Here is a 20,770-nt window from a genome sequence, read left to right as displayed (position 1 = left end):
ATTTCTTCAGACAAATACGATACAGTAGGTGGCGGTATGCACCTTCAAAGTCAAAGATTGCAATCCGCCATAAAACGAAAGAAGAAGAGGCAGCGAAACGCTGGCGACGTCACATCCTTGAAGTGAAATTAAGCGCGGCAACAACACACAGCGCTTGAAATGTAGGAGAGTAGGCTGGCTTCACCGCAGTAATCACTGGCAGGCTCTGCTCTTTAACCCAGAGCCTCACCCCCACCCCACGGCTGGAGGCAATCACCCCAATCAGTCCTGGCACATAACCCCCCCCCACACACACAGGTTTACCACAGTACGTTAGTAAAGCCAGACAGTTCACGCGTAGGCGTTTTTGTTTTTCTTGTGTTCAGACAAGGTTTATAGATGTTATTTATTTACCTTGACAGTTTCGACGAGTCAACTCTCGTCTTCTTCAGAAGCAGTCGCACTGACAGTTCAGGCGTGATCTGTTTCGACCTCACTCTGACCGTCACTACGGTCAAATAGGATGATAGCCCTCGTTCTGCCTACTCTCGAGACCAATATATCAACAAAGTCATGCCCATGACCCACGGAGGCGGAACCTCCCCCACTATAAAAGGGGGGGGCAACTTCCGACCCGACCTCTTTGCCTTTCTCGCCTCAGAAGACCGGGACAGGTAGTGTGCTGAATTACACTGGGTAAACCACCTTTCAATTCTTCACCTGTGGGTGCAGGTGGCGTGTTGTCCTGGGAGTGAAGAATGTGAATGGAATTTTAAATGTGACTAAGGACAGGAGGCCATTACCCTTGGACACTCTGGTCAGTAATCTGAAGAGTGTATTGCATGAGGAGACGTTAGTAAAGCCAGTCATGCCATGGATGTGAGCTGTTGTTTGTTAGTAGCTCCATTTGTATCATTTGGAGCTGTAGAGAGAGTAAACCAGCAGAGAAGAACAAAAAACTGTACGACCGGACTGCACGAGAAGCCCCCCCTTCTACCGGGCGAGCGAGTCCTGGTTCTGGACCAGAGGCGGCGAGAGAGGGGACAGAGGGGCAAACTCGGAGACTGGTGGGAGGAGCAGCCATACGTGGTGGTGAGTCGGACACACCCAGAGCGCCCGGTGTACCGGATCAGACCCGAGGGTAAGGAGGGCCCTGAGCGTTCCCTCCATCGCAACCTACTCCGGCCATGCCTCCACTACCCACCCCAAGCACCAACTGTGGCCAAAGGCCGAGGGAAAACCCATTCACAAAAGCACCGGCTTCTAAACTCCGTGCTACTTTGGAGGAAGTGATCACGTGACGCAGGCTGAGGTAACTGGCTTTGCGAGAGATCGTTTACGTTGGGAAGAGGAGTTTTCTGTGGGGCAAATTTCGTGTGGATTAATTTTGGGCTTTTTGAACTACTTTTGATCATAAGGAGATTCCGGAGTGGAATTACTTTTTGTTGGGGATCTAAACTATTTTGTTGCTGGTTTTGAACTGAAATTCTGCGTGCATTGCATTACATTGAACTGAACTGCAGTGAACTGAACAGTCAATACAGCTTGTTGCATATACGATCTTTGTGTGTTGTGTGGTGATTATTGCTGTCAACTGCCTTCATTCTAACTATATGGAATTGCTTTCTTACGAATATTATGGTTTTTCTTGGGTTCATGATAGGATTTAATATATTTGCATTTATACCCATTTTGTGAATCCTTTGTGGGAGGTTTGACTCTGACTATATATATATATATATGATAATATATATTGTCAGGCCTAAACCTGACTGGCACCCCGGCACTGAGTCAGACCGCTACAGTTCGCTTCACCCTCCTCCCAGTTAAGTAGCCTACCTCTCTTTTACATACAGCCGTATATTATTGTCCAAGGCTACAGCATCAGTTGCTTGGGTCTTTAGCTTATAGGTTATTTGATTTGTTATAGTTTTGCGTGCCGTGGCCATCTGATTTTGATTTGTTTTCCTCAAGTTGGCTTGTTTGTTAATTTGACAGTACTATTGACCCAATGCAAAAGACTGGCTGTGCCTTGGCCCCTCTAAAGCCACTGGCTGGGGGGGGGGGGGGGGGGGGGTAAAGTTGGAGAAACGTTAAACTCTGGTTAATATGGTAAATTCTGCATTTTTCTTTATATCCTGTTTTTCTTTTATATCTGTTACTTGTTGCCATAAAAATAATTGTTGCAATAATTGTTATTGACTTGTTGCAGAAAACACATTGATCATAAAAACTTTGAAGCTAATCACCATTACAGGACTTCTGAAAAATATACATTAAACTAATTTTCCAGTTTTGTTGTAACTGTATTCTCACATTAAAGGAAATTACTGAAATAAATCAATGCTAGCAAAAAGAGCTTGTATTACATGACTGTTATTTTCTGCACAGGCTACTTCAATTATTTAATGTTTGACTGATCTCAAAGCTTTAAAAATGTCTTTACTTAGAGGCGGAGCAACACTGGAGAGACAGGAAAGCAAAACTCAAAACACATTTATTTTTGGTTTCCAGGGACTTCAGAGTTCACAAATTCAATCAACACCTTTTTTGTAACTACATTACATTTATTTGGAAAACATGAGGGGAATGTGTTTTATCCTGAGCCATCACGATGATGAAATATGCTGCCCAGAGCAACAGCATGCATGTCTCTGTGATGTGTTTTAATAGTTTCATGGATGAGATGAGAAAGTTGTGTGAACTGTCAGTTATAAACTGTGAATTTAGTAAAAAGTAGAACCTGCTAGAGTGAGTTCCCTGCTCGATAGGGAGACGCTGCAATGGGGAAAGTTTCAACTAAAACTTTTTTCTCAAATAAATTTGTTTTCAAAGCAGCCTTCAAATTAGCTTTGACTTTTTTATCTTTATCATCAATTTCAATTTCATAATGTCCAGCTATGTTTATCAGTTGTTGCTTTGTACACTCATCAAGCAACTCCTCAGAGGGAGAAGCCACAAAGTCATCAACAGTCACCATGCTCACTCAGGTGAGGTGTGTGTGCAATCACGAAGTAATTACCCAGCTGGCAAACCAAAATTATGGCAAACATAGCATACAAGTGCCCCTCTAATGGCCTATTTAAACCCCAAAGCTAAACTAAACTCCACCCGTCTTCATACAGTTACTTGTGGTGGGTATTTACGCACTGAAGGTCACCGCAAAGACCTAGCTCAGCCCAAAGAATAGGAAAAGCAACCAATAATTGGCGACTCGCTGCAAACTTTGGATGTGCCCCCGAGACATTATGCTGACGCACATGCTACAACCACGTTCACCGTACACTAAACCACCCCCCGGCCTAAACCCACGGCCTATTTAACCCCGAGGGAGTAAAGCACCGCACCTACCAGGGAAACACTTCTATGCTCAAACAATTAAACTCATAAACCAGCCAGGCAACACTTACCTTAACATTGATTCTCAGCACACACCAAGACCTGGAAGAAAAACTCTCCACCCCGCACAATTAACACCCATAATCAGCACCAAACAGAACGCCGAGCAAAACGCCAACCTTTTCCCCGCAAAAGCGAGCCAAAAAGCAGACGAGCCCCCACTTTGTTATGACCCTGGCCTAGGGGAACCAAGAGGCATAACAAAAGACAAGGAAAACGTCGGTGTAACTTCAAAACATAATATCTATTTACTAAACCCAAACAAAACCAAACTAAATAAACCATGACATGTGAGAATCAGTAAAGTCAGTAGTGTAAGGCATGTGTGGATGAGTGTAGTGTGTGAAGGGTGTTGCATGGATAAAGCAAAATGTTGAGGTGAGTGCAGGGTGGGGAGAAGAAAGGAATGAAATCAAATCTAACAGCCTCAGCCAGGAGGGCAGAGTTTTAAAGCTGGAGTGAGCACCAGAGCCGTATAATAGAAGAGTTCCGACATCTCCATTCACTCCAATGGACCAGTTTTTTTCCAGGAAGTAGAAAGTGGAACTCTTCAGTAAACAAAGCAGCACTGTCGAGTTGCATCAAAATAGACAGTGTTGTACTTTGAAAGGGTTTTTCATCCCTTGAAATGAATCAAATTGTACATTATCTGCTTTATTTTAGCATGCAAAAGTAGCGCGAGACCCATTCCTGGCTGTTCATTGGCTAATGATTCTTGCATTTTGGTCCTCCGCTGACGCCACTCTCTCTCTAGAGGACACTAGTGAGCACCAGGCAGGCCCAGGTGCACTCCAATTAGCTGATCAGCCAATCTGCCCTCCCAGAGTCCTGAGAGCAAAACAGAAGACAATAAGAATCAAAGCATATAAACAAACTACATAAAGCAAAGGGAAGGTGCAGTGGGAATGTGAAACATAAATAATAAACAGGGGACCGTCACAAAGGTATGAAACAGTAGAGTTCAAAGAGGGCGTGGTTTCAACATGAACTGCTGTTTAAAACAAACGACATTTGCACCTGGAAATATTGCCAATCCGTTTGTTTACAAACATGCTGATTCCTGCTATTAACAGACACCAATGTGTGTCTATGTATGAAACCACAAGCCCAGCCACACCACTCCATTAGGGTGGGCCATACTCTGCACTTTTTGTAAATCAATGGAGAGGGGTGTTCAAATGATGTATTTTGGTGTGTAGAACACAAATCTGAATATATTTTTTTATTCTGAAAAGCCTAACCTACATCAATTTGCAATTTATTATTTATTAAGCCGACATGCCAGGTGAATAGGGTAAGATTTTTAACTAATAGATATCACCATGAAACTTCCCCAGTTGCTTACTTACAGTACGACAATTATTTTTTGTATTACAAGTTTTCTGAAATTGTATGTTTGAATATGCAAAAGAGGCATTATCTACCTAATATTAGCATACATTTCCAGAACAGAAATCTGAAAACGATAAAGCCAATTTCAAAATTCTTGTTTCATTTTGTTGACATATTAGAGCCAAAGGTTTATACAGAGAGAATCATTTTTTCTGTTTATTACTAATGTCTGTCCTCCCCACCGGTACCATTAACAAGCTAAAAAAAAATGGCTCAAGTCAGAACAAGGACAAAATCAAGCTCTCATTTGAGAAATCTTGTTGGCACTGGGCGGGGCCTTGCTGTCTGAACTGACAACTGTGAGGGATATCCTGAGCTATGGCATCTAAGGGAGCAAAGTGAAGATGAGAGGAGGAGGAACTACCCAGTGGACCAGCTGGTGGGTGACATCTACCCTGGTCTGATTTGTCAGTGGAGCAAAACTAATGCTCTTTTCAAACCGCCTGTTATCATGTCCAAGCTCAAGGAGGTCAGGCAGTGAAGAGCAAACTTGATGCCATCTTGATGTTCAGCTTCAAGTTAGACAAGTTATTTCACATTTTGACTTGCAAGTGTCAGATTTCCAGTTGTGAGGCAGGAGGCTGTGAGGGCTGTGTGATCCAAGCCCATATTAACTGTTACTGCAGCAGAGATAAAAGATCTTGCCTACATGAAGGGACAGGAAGAGAAGGTTGGAAGTAAAGGACTCCACCAAATGGGGGGTCCTGATCTGCCAGAGCACAAGAGACGGGTGAGGACATTGGAAAGGCAGGGGAAGGAAAAGAAGGCAGGGAAAAGGAAAAGGAGCAAGGAGGAAAATGCTGCAGCAGCAGAGATGACAGCCATGTTGAGAGATTGTTGGCAGATGATGATGCAGATTTGGAATTGGAGAGAAGTGGGGCTGAAGTTGAGCTTTTCCCTGAAACTGACCATGAGCCTGCAGCTTCGGCTCTGATCAAGCTGCCTGACAATGTCATTCAAGACTTAAGGGACAGAACCTGAAGAATCTGCAATTTATTGTGGAATTCATTGTTGGAGTGCACTATCCATGTTGGTTCAATGTGAAGGTCAAGCACTCCTGGGTCCTCCTGCTGGAATGCCTCAAGTCCCAGAGGAAGGAGGTGCTGGACCTTGTGATGCAGATTATGAGAAGATCTGCTTGGTATGTCCACAGTGAATCCATCCTCCAAACACTGCTGTGGTCTGAGGATCAGAAAGAGAGGGGGTGGAGAGAATCCTGAGCATCAGGGGAGAGGGTGACCCAGACACTCAGCTGGGGGACCCCTCTGTCAGGACCAGAAGGACAGCTGAGATCAATTCTGATGCTTATAGCATTGGTGACTTGATTAGCTGGTCAGAAGGTGTGTCAGAGCCACCACAACCTGCTTCCTAAGCACCTCGGAGCTGAAGAACTTCATCAACAGCACCATGGAGGTGCTCAACTGGCCTTGCCACACACAAAGCATTGAGAGGGTTGTTAAAATGGTAACTGAGGCTTCTGCTAAGTACTTCTCACAGGAAAAGAAGGATGGAAGGATCAGGGTTCAGGAGACCAGCAGGAGGCCGATGTCCAAGAATGAGTCGAAACAGGAGTTATGCAACCTGGCAAAGTTCAAGAAGTCAGGAGATTGATCATTGTAATTGTATCCAGTGATATACATGCAGTTCACCTGCTAATAAAAATGTAAATTTGAGTTGGCTTTGTCAATATAAATGGTTTCCCTTATATATTTTAATATCTGAAAATGGGGTTCGAATGGGTAAAATTGGCAATTTAGAAATGCAAAATGATGTAGGTTAGAGTTATCCTATCCAAAAACTAAGCTCATATTTGAATTCTCCATAGAAAAATACATAATTTAGACACCCCTCATGTCAGGATTTCCTTCAGATTCATGTTGGCACCTGAGTATGACCCACCCTACCACTCCATGCTCATGGCATTACCGCCACCAAGTGGATTTTATCTGCTTTACACCTGCAAATACTGAACCTCTCTAGGTAATATGTATCCATTATAAACTAAATGTCTTCTACTTTTGTACTTTCATATCTGTCATTAAATTCTCCTAACTTCCAGGGTCCTAGAGTATTAAAAGTGGGACTGGAAATAAAGTTCAGCCACAACAAAAATGAAGTGGATCCCCAAATGACTGCTGGCTGCCTGTTGGGTTGATGTAGCTTAGTGGGTTGATGATGCAAAATGTTGCTGAATTGCTCTCATAAAAGATGTCTGTTGCTCTGAAGATTTATGTTGTGAGAAATAAAATATGGGAAAGTGGGTTACCAGGCAGGCAGACTGAGCTATTTGTATATATACAGAGTAAATTTGTATATGTTTTTTATTAGTTCTAATTAGTGGAGTTTGTTCCTGGACGCGGGGATTAATTTGATGCTGAAATGTTCTTGATTGCCCCATTAAATAAAACATTAATTAACAATTTAAATAACATCGCTTAAATAAGCAGTAAGGGTTGGCATCATTGGGTTTGAAGGGATTTATTTGATTGGAGACAAGAGATTAAGGGATGTTTTATGTCTTTTAATTTTCTTACATGTGATTACATTAGAAAGTAAGCAGCCATATTAAGGGGCTGTTTAAAGGGGCTTCAATGTGTTTCCTACATTAATAACTTCATTTTATTGGGGATTTCCATGAATGAAGGGGTGAATGAATGTAAAAGTTATTTTAAGCCTGTGGAGATCAGAGACAGTGCAGAGGGAGAGGATGTGCGCTCTCCTCATAAACAGACAGAGAGCCAGGAGGATTCTATCTGCCTCAAACAGAGCTGAGTCTGAGACACACTAATGTAGGCTATTTGTTTAGGAAGGTATTATTTCCATTCTGTAATGTCGTGTAAACCATTTCTGCATGCTCCGGTACAGTAGGTGGCGGTATGCACCTTCAAAGTCAAAGATTGCAATCCGCCATAAAACGAAAGAAGAAGAGGCAGCGAAACACTGGCGACGTCACATCCTTGAAGTGAAATCATAAGCGCGGCAACAACACAAACCATCTGCTGCAGAGAAGTTATTTCCGACACAGGTGAGTTAGATAATATTGACTGTTTAAACAGAGCGGTGTCAATAATAGGTGAAACGCACACCTGTAGTGGTGAGGTGCCGACGAAAAACAATGATCAAGTAATCAAAGTAGCTGCACACTTGGGTATTTTCAGAACTGTCTCCCCTAGCTTGCTAAGCAGCTGGCTTAGGGCTACCGCACACTCATATCGTGCGTTCCTTTATCGCAAAAGAACTGGGATGTGGAGGCTAAATGACGTTACATCCGTTTTGTTAGCATTCCATTTGCAGAAAAGTTGAGCTGGGAAGTTCACTGTTCACTTCTCAGATTCACTCGCTAGCCAGGCTAGCCATTGTTAGCAATAACAGTTGATAACAAGGCATTTCGTGGCATTTTGCGCATACAAACACTGCAGCAACATGTCCACACAGATAGAAGTAGGCCGTGCTGTGTGTGTACAGCTGATTTAATGAGACACAAACGAGACAGAAGTGCTAAATAGCATTTATACGATTATAACTACTGTTGTTGCGCAGATGAGCCATCTTGGATTTTTGAGGTCGGGGCTGCGAGGCGCCTACGATTTTGGAATGGGAAAAACCAGCTGGTTTAATGAGACGGTAACAGAGCCAACGTTATCCAGATTTCCAATTTCCCAGTTTTCTTTTGCACTGATACTTGTCAAATGATGTAATGTAACTGCATAACTCAAAATAACTTTTGATCATATATTCCAATGATCTACCATAACTCTGATATTTTTGAATATTCAAGAATTGTGTGTTACAGTATTGTTATTTCACACTTTCACTTTTGGTGTCCATGTCTAGATATGTCTGCTGCCAGCTGTCTCCTTTCTGAAGAGCAGTTTCGATGCTCCATCTGTCTGGATGTATTCACTGATCCAGTCACCACACCATGTGGACACAACTTCTGCAAAAACTGTATCACACAGCACTGGGCTGCTAGTACCCAGTGCCTGTGTCCCTTATGTAACCACCGTTTCAATGGAAGACCTGAGCTTCATGTCAACACTTTAATATCTAGGTTGGCTGTTCAGGTCAGAAAGTCAGCTCAGATGAATGCCAGCAGCTGTGCCAAACCAGGAGAAGTTCCCTGTGACGTCTGCATTGGGACCAAACGGAAGGCCCAGAAGTCCTGTCTGATGTGTCTGACCTCCTACTGTGAGACTCACCTGGAGCCTCACCAGAGAATCAAAGGCTTCAAAAGACACAAGCTGATGGATCCTGTGGAGAACCTGGAAGATTATGATGATGTCCTGGAAGACATGATTTACCTTGGAGATTATGATGATGTCCTGGAAGACATGATTTAGTTGTATTGTTGGGGGGGGGGGGGGGGGGGGGGTTGTTGTTGTAACTGTATTCTCACATTAAAGGAAATTACTGAAATAAATAAATGCTAGCAAAAAGAGCTTGTATTACATGGCTGTTATTTTCTGCACAGGCTACTTCAATTATTTAATGTTTGACTGATCTCAAAGCTTTAAAAATGTCTTTACTTAGAGCGGAGCAATACTGGAGAGACAGGAAAGCAAAACTCAAAACACATTTATTTTTGGTTTCCAGGGACTTCAGAGTTCACAAATTCAATCAACACCTTTTTTGTAACTACATTACATTTATTTGGAAAACATGAGGGGAATGTGTTTTATCCTGAGCCATCGCGATGATGAAATATGTTGCCCAGAGCAACAGCATGCATGTCTCTGTGATGTGTTTTAATAGTTTCATGGATGAGATGAGACTAGTGTTAAAGTTGTGTGAACTGTCAGTTATAAACTGAATTTAGTAAAAAGTAAAACCTGCTAGAGTGAGTTCCCTGCTCGATAGGGTCCCATTATAAAGGTCTAAAAAGTATAAAGTGTGATTTCTCAAACAGATTACCGTAGATTAAAGTGATAGAGTCCTAAAAATTGTGACTCATTTAAAGTTTAAAAGAGTGTCTAGCTTAAGGTATGAACCAGTAGAGTTCAAAGAGGGCGTGGTTTCAACATGAACTGCTGTTTAAAACAAATGACATTTGCACCTGGAAATATTGCCAATCCGTTTGTTTACAAACATGCTGATTCCTGCTATTAACAGACACCAATGTGTGTCTATGTATGAAACCACAAGCCCAGCCACACCACACTCCATGCTCATGGCATTACCGCCACCAAGTGGATTTTATCATGCTTTACACCTGCAAATACCGAACCTCTCTAGGTAATATGTATCCATTATAAACAAAATGTCTTCTACTTTTCTACTTTCATATCTGTCATTAAATTCTCCTAACTTCCGGGGTCCTAGAGTATTAAAAGTGGGACTGGAAATATATAAAGTTATAATATATATATATAATATAAAGAACTAATAAAGAAATTGGCAGACGTGCATTTAAATTCAAAGCTCCTTCTGATTGGAACAACCTGCCCAATACCCTCAGAACAATCAACTCATTTCACCTCTTCAAAAACTCACTAGTACCATTCCTCAAAACACCATGCTGCTGCTTTTAATGCTATTGTCTTCTTGCCCCTTATTACTGCTTGTTTGGTCACTCTGTTGTCTGAATCGTTAGTGCATTGTGCAATGTTTGTATAATAGCTATGGTATGTATGTGTGTATAGTATATATGTATATACATGCATGTGTAAATATGTACATATATGTGTATGTGCGTGGATATATACGGATATATATAATATAATATGATATGGTATATATAGAAATATATAATATAATATATATAGTACAGTATGTGTGTATTGTATATATATGTGTATAATATGCATTATACTATCTCGCTCTATCAACTTCTTACTTTTTCTGTAGGTTGTTGTGGGTTACGGGAATGTGTGTGTGGGTCGGTGAATGGAGCCTCCGTGTGCTGTGTGTTGTATGTTTGTTCATGTTGCATTGTTCTGTTTTTGTGTTGGACCCCCTTGAAAACGAGATGGTGCATCTCAAGGGGCTATCCATTAAATACAATTTCTAACAAGTTCAGCCACAACAAAAATGAAGTGGATCCCCAAATGACTGCTGGCTGCCTGTTGGGTTGATGTAGCTTAGTGGGTTGATGCAAAATGTTGCTGAATTGCTCTCATAAAAGATTTATGTTGTGAGAAATAAAATATGATGGGAAAGTGGGTTACCAGGCAGGCAGACTGAGCTGTTTGTATATATACAGAGTAAATGTGGATATGTTTTTATTAAGTAGTGGAGTTTGTTCCTGGACGCGGGGATTAATTTGATCGCTGAAATGTTCTTGATTGCCCCATTAAATAAACATTAATTAACAATTTAAATAACATAGCTTGAAAAGCAGTAAGGGTTGATACCATTGGGTTTGAAGGGATTTATTTGATTGGAGACGAGATTAAGGGATTTTTTTTTTATGTCCTTTAATTTTCTTACATGTGATTACATTAGAAAGTAAGCAGTCATATTAAGGGGCTGTTTAAAGGGGCTTCAATGTGTTTCCTACATTAATAACTTAATTTTAAGGGGGATTTCCATGAATTAAGGGGTGAATGAATGTAAACGTTATTTTAAACCTGTGGAGATCAGAGACAGTGCAGAGGGAGAGGATGTGCGCTCTCCTCATAAACAGACAGAGAGCCAGGAGGATTCTGCCTCAAACAGAGCTGACTCTGAGACACACTGAGAGTTCAAATGTATCCAGGGAAGTTGAATGATGCACATCTGATGACCTGACAGGGGGATATGGGGAATGTATTTAATATTTTGAAACTTAATTTGATCCAGCCAGCGTGTCATCTTTTATTTTACTAATTATGTGGGGGGGGGCGTGAAGTCTTTATTGCAGTGTTCAGCTAATTCTTGTTTTGTTTTAATGTCACACACATCACATTAAGTAGAAAATAAATACATAAATATACTGCCATCTTAGCTAGCCTGGATGGAAAAACCTCGCTCCGAGTTTTCCGGCTATGGGCGGAAGTAATAATAGCCCCGTGCTGTGCTACGAAAACACTGCAGCACAGGCCACCGGAAGACAGGGGCGGGTCTTCTTCTGTCTTCCTGTCTCAGTAACGCATACCGCGAGGTGGGTTAACCGTAGCTGTTTAGTTTAGCTAGCTGCACGGTGGACCATCCAAACAAATCCCACGGCCGCCACATCTGGGATAGACATGTCTCTCAACCAATCACCATAGCTCTAACCTTACTATGTATGGTCATATTAATCCATCTAAAGTAAACTTCCAATTATAAGGCGTGTAAGGCGGGAACTGTCACTATTTTACACCAATCAGTGGGCGTCTATGTAGTTGACCAGTCACTACTGGTCCGGTGCTGCCAATGTTGTTCATGTAGGCGTATTTCCTGGATAGTCCAATCAACATGCGTGTGGTTCAGTCAAGGTAGGTTTCAGTGCAGGAACAGAGGAACTGCAACTGCTGCTGTCACATACTAGAAAAGGTAACGATGACTGAATTGGCGAGAAATGCTTCTGGTTTTTGCTGATGTAAAGTTCTGACTTGGTATGCAATAATAGTATGACTGCATGCGTGTGGTTTACAGTCAGATGTGGTTAGCAGCCTCGCTAGCCAATCCAGCAGATTAAGCTGGAACTCAGGCTGATCCTATCACTTGGCAGGTTAGCAGCTAACAGCGAGCTAACATCTAGCCATGTAACGTTAGATCAGAGTAGGTTAGCAGCCAGCAGCTAGCCTGCTAACGTTAGATCAGAGCAGCCAGTACAGATGAATGAGCTCTGCAGCCTGCCCTCTGCTTGGATGGGCGTGATTTGATGCTAGTAAAGCTAGCTGCTGCTGCTGGCCTAGTGAGAACGAGCTGCTCCACGAGGAGCAGGCTAACTACTGGCTTCTTCTACCTTGTTGTATAGCTGAGCTCTAGCCTCAGTGATATCTAGGTTAACTAACACCTCATCTGTCAATCTTGGCTAAACTCTAGTTTGCTATAACACAGTGACAGAAAATATAACGTTACACTGTATCAACATTATTAATTTCCATGTGCATTTTCATTCGTGACATCTAATAAGGTTAATGTTACTTGCCGGAGAAGTTGGCTGTAGGTGGGTCTTGGTGAAACGGGCTAAATTGGAAAGGTTCTACTTGTCTAGAATGACTTTGAATTGCAGTAACATTAAGGTTAGAAGTAGGTTATGTATCCCCACATTTGAAATGCTTAAGGCTGTGAAGCTTAATTTCCATTGCAGTGCTCTTTCCTACATGTTTTGGTTATGTTTTTAGGCTGGTGAACTATATGTTCTATATGGGCTTTGTCAGGAACTCATTGTCAGTTTGGTGCAGCCAGACAGCACAGGAGTTTAATGGAGAGCCAAAGTCCCGCTCCTTCCGGTTGGGCCCTACATGCACCAGCGTATGAAAAAATATGAATGGTGGTGAACGGCGAGAGACATTTTTTTTGTAAATGTGTCGTGATGTCGGCTGATTACGTTAAAGGTGAGGCAGCTCTAGGACGATCTAAGGAAAAACGGAAGGACTCAAACTATAACAAAAGTAAGCATGCTTGTCAGGCTACCTATGAGCTTCAAAACTAGATTGAGCATTCAAATTTGACAATAATGCTGCTTACACTGAATGAAAGCCAAGGTTACTAAAATCAGATGAAACCCCAAAACAGCCCAAATCAATGTTGTTGCATGGTAAAATAAAAATAAGCTATACAATCTATTAAATAACTCATGCAGGCGATGTGCTATGTATAGGACGAATCAGCGTGACGTCACTGCCACCCAAAAATGCATTGTTGTTTACCAAAATGCTGCTCGGCTGATCCCTCGTATTGTGTAGGCCAGTGATTCACAAACGGTGGGTCATGGAGGTACTGCAGGTGGCAGGAGAAAAAATAAATAAATAAATTGGCAGACCTTTTTGGACGAATACAAACTACCGAATGGACCATACTTGACTAGAAAGCATGAATGATACACTAATAACAAACTAGGTTAGAGCACCCAAATCAGTGTTTTTATTTTAGTATGCACCCTGTAACTTGGCACTAATGGCGTTAGCATACTGCATCCACATACATGAAACGGTTAGCATTTGAGCTAACGCATTGTAACAGCAACATTACTAATATGATTTGGGTGATGCACCAGTATAACTACAACTTCTACTACAAAATCAATGAAGGGAAACTATAGACCAAATCACCGTGACGTCACCATGTAAACAAATTTACTTCCGGGTACCACTTGGGGAAGGCGGCAGGTTTAAATGTGCGTGTTGTCATATAAATGCTGTCAAACCCTCTCGTTGTTTTCGGCCGACTACTTTCAATTTAAATGGTTAAACGGTTTGTAAACATGCTTGTCCGACGTATCTAGCCTTTCTTCTGTGTTTGTTTTATGTAGTGTTAGCTAGCTAATAACGTTTGTTTGTCTGTCAAACTCGCTGTTTTTTTGCAGACTTGTTAACGTTACAGACAGAGCTACCGACGCCACGTTAATTTAATTTAGCTTCAAGTCTACTCTGGTCTGGTCCAACAGGTAAATTAGCTAGTCTGGTCTCCACTAACGTTAGTGAAAGTGTTGTTATGAATGATATTAAACAACAACACAACACAACACGGACGAACCATTTTTGTCTTCTTTGTCTGTTTTTGTCTTCAACACGTCAGTTTGTGCCGTCCACCGCCATTATAATGTGTGGACCCAGGGGTACCCGACTACCCGGAAGTAAATGTAAACATCCCCGCAGATTTGGTCTATACTGAAGTTCAGTGTGTTGTCTTGTTTTTTTTTTGATTGATTGAGTTCTTTATTGATAATGAATACACAGTATATACAATATACATATATACATACACAGGCCACCATTATCAAAAGGATAAAAACGCAATAAAGCTGACAGCTTATTTCCATTGCGGTCCTCTGTTTTCTTCTTCGCTGGTACAAGCATTTTTCTACTGAAATAGTAGGCATTCTGACGTTAACTTGAGCAATACTGTCACCTAGTGGCCGCTTTCCAAATCGGTGCATAAATCAACATAAATCAATAGTAAATGCTACACAAATGATAAATGCATTTTAAATATTGTAAGCAAATGTGCACTGTTTTAAGCTCAAACAAGCCTACATAAACAAATACAACAACTGCAGCATGCAAGCTTTCAAACTGTCAGGCTAATTTCAATTCAAACGGTAGCTAAAAGCAAAGAAAATTGCAGTGCATTGTTTGGAGAGTGGTAGGAAGTGAAATACGAACGCATTTTCTTTTCAAAATCCAAGCCAAATCCCTTTTTTTTTTAAATATATATTTTCCCCCTGATTTTTTATCCCATTTTTATCCCCCTTTTAGTGCTTATTTAATTTATTTATCCTGGTTGCTACTCCACCCTCTGCCGATCTGGGGAGAGCCGAAACTGGCTCCATGCTTCCTCCGAGACATGGGCAGTTAGCCAGCCGCTTCTTTTCACCTGACAGGGGAAGCTTCACCGGTAGGACATAGCACGTGGGAGGATCACGCTATTCCAACCAGTTCGCCTCTCTCCGAACAGGCGCCCTTAACGACCAGAGGAGGAACCACATTAGCAACCAGGATATTGCATGTTTTGGTGAAGGGGTTCCTATATGAATGTTTTAAATGTCTTTTTCTTGCATGTCCAGCACTTTGAGCTGCATTTCATGTATGAAAGGTTCTATACAAATAAAGCTTATTATTATTATTATTATGAAGGAAACCCCCGGGAGGCACGGGGAGAACATGTAAACTCCACACAGAAAGGCCCTTTTGACGACCCCACCCGGGCAGTGGGCACTCGAGGACATGCGGACGGGCACGCACTCCTTCAGCGTTCACAGCATCCCAGGTGGGAATCGAACCCAGGACCTTCGAGCTGTGAGGCGACAGCGCTTACTACTGCACCACCGTACCCCCCCCCCCAAATCCCACTTTAACACCTGTGCAGGCAAATATTCCGGATGATTAACTCATTGAGTGCCAATGACGACAATCGTCGTCAATTCAAATACTAACGTAGAGTGCCAATGACGACGATTGTCGTCAATTGCGTTTTTTGACGGTGGGACGTGGATCAAAGCCTGATCCATCTCCTGTGAAAGTATGGTGGATGTTGAATGTGTAAAAGCTATTTTACGGGCCCATTAGGTGACGACAGTGCTCTCCAGATTAGAGAAAGTCGAGGAAAAAACAGAAGAAGTCATGGGGAAACGGAAATCGCATCGGTATGCATCGATATGCATGAAGCATAACGTTAGCTGTGCCTGCAGCAGCCAATCTGCTGCCACAATTGAGCCCCTCCGTGTCCGCTGCGATAGCCCATCCGCATGATTAGTTGTGGAGTTGTTATTATTCTCAACTGGAAGCGATGGGAGCGGGTGACAAATACACACGGAACGCTGTAAAAAAGCTGGATGTAGCGCACTTTTCAGTGCAGAGCAAAGGCAGCAGAGAGCCACCAGAGACACACCCACGGAGGAGGGGTTTGCAGTTGGTGGGGGGTGGGGCACGCAGGGCAGCATGCAACACCGACCCAGACAGACCCAGACAGCAGGCTCGATGGACAGATTGGCAAGCTAGAATATCTGATGCCCACCAGCAGTAAATCAAGACCAGCAAGAAAGTGTAGGGTCTGCGCACGCAGGGGCCAGCGCTGCTGGTTGCAGCTAAAAAATATTATTTTGACAAACAAAATTCCTTTGTTTTCACTGTTTTATTGAAGGAAATTATTTTTGGGGTGTCACTACATCAGAAAATATTAGCTTCAGAGTCAGTCATGTGCTTGAAATGCTTCATTTCACAAAAGGCTAATTATCTCAGCTATCTCAACTAAAGAACGGAAAATGATATCAATAAACTTCTTTTTGCTGATGATAGAAGAGAGTCTCATCGTTCTTTGGGCGTGTTCGGTGTTTACATAGTAATATCACACAATATTCTGTGGGCCTCGAGAAATCACTGAAAACGCTCTGAAACTCTGGCACTGGGAGCGTCCGTTCTCCAAAAGTGGCTGGCACTCAATGAGTTAAGTGAGAGGAAATGTTGGCAATCTGGCTTTTGTACCGGTAGTTGATTGAGCGATTTCATGCAAAACTAAACGCTGCGTTTCAGTTTTATGACATACTGCGACGACATGTAAAGTGATCTTTTAAATGGAGGAAAAATCACGTGTACTTCATGGCACAATTCAATGTGGATATCTTTCGCCGTTCACCACCACTCATATTGTTTTCGACGCTGGTGCATGTGCTGAAGCAGGAAGTAGTTATTTGGCTCTCTGTTATTGAGTTTTCAGCAAAAGCATTTCAACACAGAAGCCTTGGACATATTGAGCTGCTTTGAAAGGCAGAGTCTGAAATGTTTGAGCCAGAGACTGTGTACAAAACCACAAGTTCAACAGTGTGTTACCATTGATTTCCACATTGCTGAAAGTTCACTGTCTGCCATGAATTTGCCATCACTGCGTAGTCAGTGGAAATGCACCCCTACAATGCACTGTAGATGTGAGGTGTGTGTTCATCATAGCCAAGTAAGCTAGAGCACAGTTTGGAATAGTTTTCACACTGTGTCATATTCTATAGGATAAGGCTTAGATCAAAGTTATTTGTAGCGACATGTTACCCAATCAGGGTCCTATTGGGCAGCTGGGAAAAGTACTGTCACACACACACTCCCTCCCTGGTGGGCTGGATTTTACTCTTTTTTTTTTTTTTTTTTTTTACTGCCATTGTGCACAAGACCCAAGAAATGAATGCAGATGCCAGCCTGAAACTCTGTTCTGTTTGGGCTTTGGACTAGAGTGACAACTGCTATGGAGTGTCACTGAGCAGCTGTCGTGTGTGTGTGTGTGTGTGTGTGTGTGTGTGTGTGTGTGTGTGTGTGTGTGTGTGTGTGTGTGTGTGTGTGTGTGTGTGTGTGTGTGTGTGTGTGTGTGTGTGTGTGTGTGTGTGTGTGTGTGTGGTGGTTGTAGGGAGAGTGAGAGGGACAAGCCTTTCTGTTGGACAGAATAAGACACACCCCCCCACACACACAAACTACCAAAAATGGCCGCGCGGGGGGGGGGGGGGGGTAGTAGAGGGAAGAGGGATCCACATTAGTCCAGCTAAGACCAGTAGGAAGTGACACTATATGTCACTTAAAGTGTATGTTGAGTGAGGCTATAGCCCTCTCTCTGTCATATGGAATCCACTCAAGGACAAAGTATTTGTCAAGAATATCCAAAAAAAAATCCTGGACAAGAAGACCATGAGGCTTTTAGCTACGTCTTTAATTCAATGTCTCTATGATTACACCTGTATATTACACCTGTAATATAATGTATATTGCCATGTTAAAGCAGAATTCTGTTTTTTTACAACCTGGATTTACAACCTTATTTCCAGCTTTAAATATGATTTTTAAGTCACCCTGCCAAGTTCGGTTTGATATTTGCTGAAATGATCATTTGTTTTGAACTGCGACCTGAAAACGGGGCATGTGAAATGCTTGTATTTATGTCCTGTAAATAGCTTATTTTCTGACACGCAGCGGCTCATATGCTTATTATATCATAGAGACAACGAGAAAATGTGCGATCTATTGCTGCTGGCCACCTACTCTGTTTGCTGTACGTCACATTGGTAGATGACAGCTCCCACCATATCCCCCGCTGCTGCTTGTAATCCATATGACGTTCTTTCATATGGGTGGCCATGGAATGAAAATGAATCGTCTATATTCTCCTTACCATGCTAAGCTACATAACGGCCAACGCTACATAGTAGTCGACCCTGCAAGTCACCCGGATGTGCTTGACACGACCCTTTGACGTCAAGTGTTGTGTCAAGCACATGTGGGTCGTGATTTGCTTGAGAGCCTAAACCCCCACCCTCCTGGCCCCGCCCCCTACCCTCCCACCCCCTGCCCCCGCCCCCCACCCCCTGGCCCTGCCCCCCACCCCCTGGCCCTGCCCCCCACCCTCCCACCCCCTGGCCCCTTTCAAGTCTGCCATTACTGTTTGAATGGGAATGTATGTTTCATTATGACTGTAGTTTCTACCAGCATGCTGCCTTTTCATTGTTTTTGTTGCTGTTGTTGTTGATATTGTGGTGTGTATTTTTCTGTTTGTTGCTGTGTCTTGTGCTCTTTTTGTTTTAAATAAAAAAGAACAAATATTAATCACAAAAAATGTACTTTATTGCACAAGGAATAGACTTGTATTTTATTTTTTATTTTTTTGCTTGGAGAGTAATACCAACTTTACCCATCCAGTTCAATGTTGATGTCAAAAACCTAGAAGTACTATAGTATTAAAGGCAAACACTACTAGGGATGCACGATAATTATCGGACCGATAAATTATCGGCCGATATGGCCATTTTGCGTTATTTATTATTCCGATAATGGCCTTTTTCCGATAAATTATCAGCCGATAATAATCACGCTTTATTTTTTGCCTCGGAAGCGGAGCTTTTGTTGTCGCACATTCGTAACATCACTTATTTTTATTTTATTTTATTCGTTTATTTGGATGGGACAGTGCAAAATTAATGAACACAGAAACCACAGAACAGATAATAAAACCTGGAACATAGTAAAAGTGTAAAAATTGCCGGATTTAGCACAAGGCTAATTTCCATCCGTTGTCCCACAGCTGCGACGCAAACATGGCTGCTGCCAGTGTGTAGTGTGTTGCTGTTTTTCAGTTTCAGAATGATCAGAAAGCTACTGTAATTTGCAATCCATGTCCCACACAGGTTCCGAGAGGAGAGGAAACCTCTAAGCTGGCATTACGTTAAACCAAAGCTGGCGATGATGCAGCAAATATGTTTGTTGTTTTTGTTTGCGAGTTTTGTTAGCATTAGCTCGTAGCGCGGCCTACCCTGCAGGCTCGTCCACTTTGCAGACAAACTGCTTGTGACATTTACAGTCTGTGGCTTGTGAAAAAACAGCCCCGCAAAAGCACTTCATACACAGAGCTGGCGTAAACTTATAGAAACTAATGGAAACCCCTTTACCCGAAATGAAACATCCAGGGATTGTGTATTTAACTCCAAAAAAAACACTCGCTAACGTTAAGCTAACCGCGCTAGTTAGCGTTAGCTGCTGGACAGAGCCATCTAACAGGGCCAATAATGAAAACAAAGGCGCAGTCGCGCACATTAGGCTACATAAAAAGCATCAGTCATTCAACATCACAGTGTCTTTTCTTTAATCTGGTGGCAGCATTTTTCAGTCAAAAGTGAAACGACACAGATGGTTTATAGTGCCTGCCCCATTCATTGGGCCCAGGCAACAATTCACTGAGAACTGGAACCAATGCAAAATTTGAACAGATCAGTAACATGACAATAAGAGTCTAAATTATTATGCCTTTTGTCATTGTGTTTTATCTGCAGACTAAGCAGCTTGGCTTTCCGTTCTATAAAAGCCTTTATTTTTGTATTGACTATAATTGAGTGACACACTTTATTAAAACTAAATCATATTATATCAGAAGTTTTCTTTGTTTTGCGTTCACAGTGATGTCAGTTAGATTTGGTTAGGTCAGAGCTATGCTCACTACATCCATCTACCCTAACGCTTTTTTAACCCCAGGTGTGCATAAAATACAGGTAAAAAAAAGAAAATCTATTTTTATTATAAGAATATATTTATCGGTAATCGTATCGGCTCTAAAAATCCATATGGTGCATCCCTAAACACTACCCTGTCTCCTCTCTGCCCAGCTCTCCATCCACCACCATGGGAAAGAAGAGTCGAGTGAAGACTCAGAAGTCGGGCTTCGGAGCCAGCGCTGTGGTTTCCCCCAAGGAGATGATGAACCTCATCTCTGAACTGCTGCAGAGTAGGTCCTCCTCCACCAGCCCCACCAGTACACTAACCTTACACACTCTGAACTGCTGCAGAGTAGGTCCTCCTCCACCAGCCCCACCAGTACACTAACCTTACACACTCTGAACTGCTGCAGAGTAGGTCCTCCTCCACCAGCCCCACCAGTACACTAACCTTACACACTCTGAACTGCTGCAGAG

General features: G+C 42.4%; 1 protein-coding gene across 1 annotated transcript in view; it reads left to right on the top strand.

The window, feature by feature from the left end:
* Positions 1 to 12,174: 12,174 nt before the first annotated feature.
* setd3 (SET domain containing 3, actin histidine methyltransferase) overlaps positions 12,175 to 20,770 on the top strand; it is a 74,638-nt gene continuing 66,042 nt past the window's right edge. Inside the window, exons 1-2 of the mRNA XM_083633547.1 lie at positions 12,175 to 12,222; positions 20,465 to 20,583. Coding sequence (XP_083489673.1) covers positions 20,481 to 20,583 — 103 coding nt within the window. The 5' untranslated portion in view covers positions 12,175 to 12,222; positions 20,465 to 20,480. The remainder of the gene's footprint in view (positions 12,223 to 20,464; positions 20,584 to 20,770) is intronic.

This window comes from Poromitra crassiceps (assembly GCF_964638095.1).
Source record: "Poromitra crassiceps genome assembly, chromosome: 3".
Classification (NCBI taxonomy): Eukaryota; Metazoa; Chordata; class Actinopteri; order Beryciformes; family Melamphaidae; genus Poromitra; species Poromitra crassiceps.
This window is presented reverse-complemented; position numbering and strand designations above follow the sequence as displayed.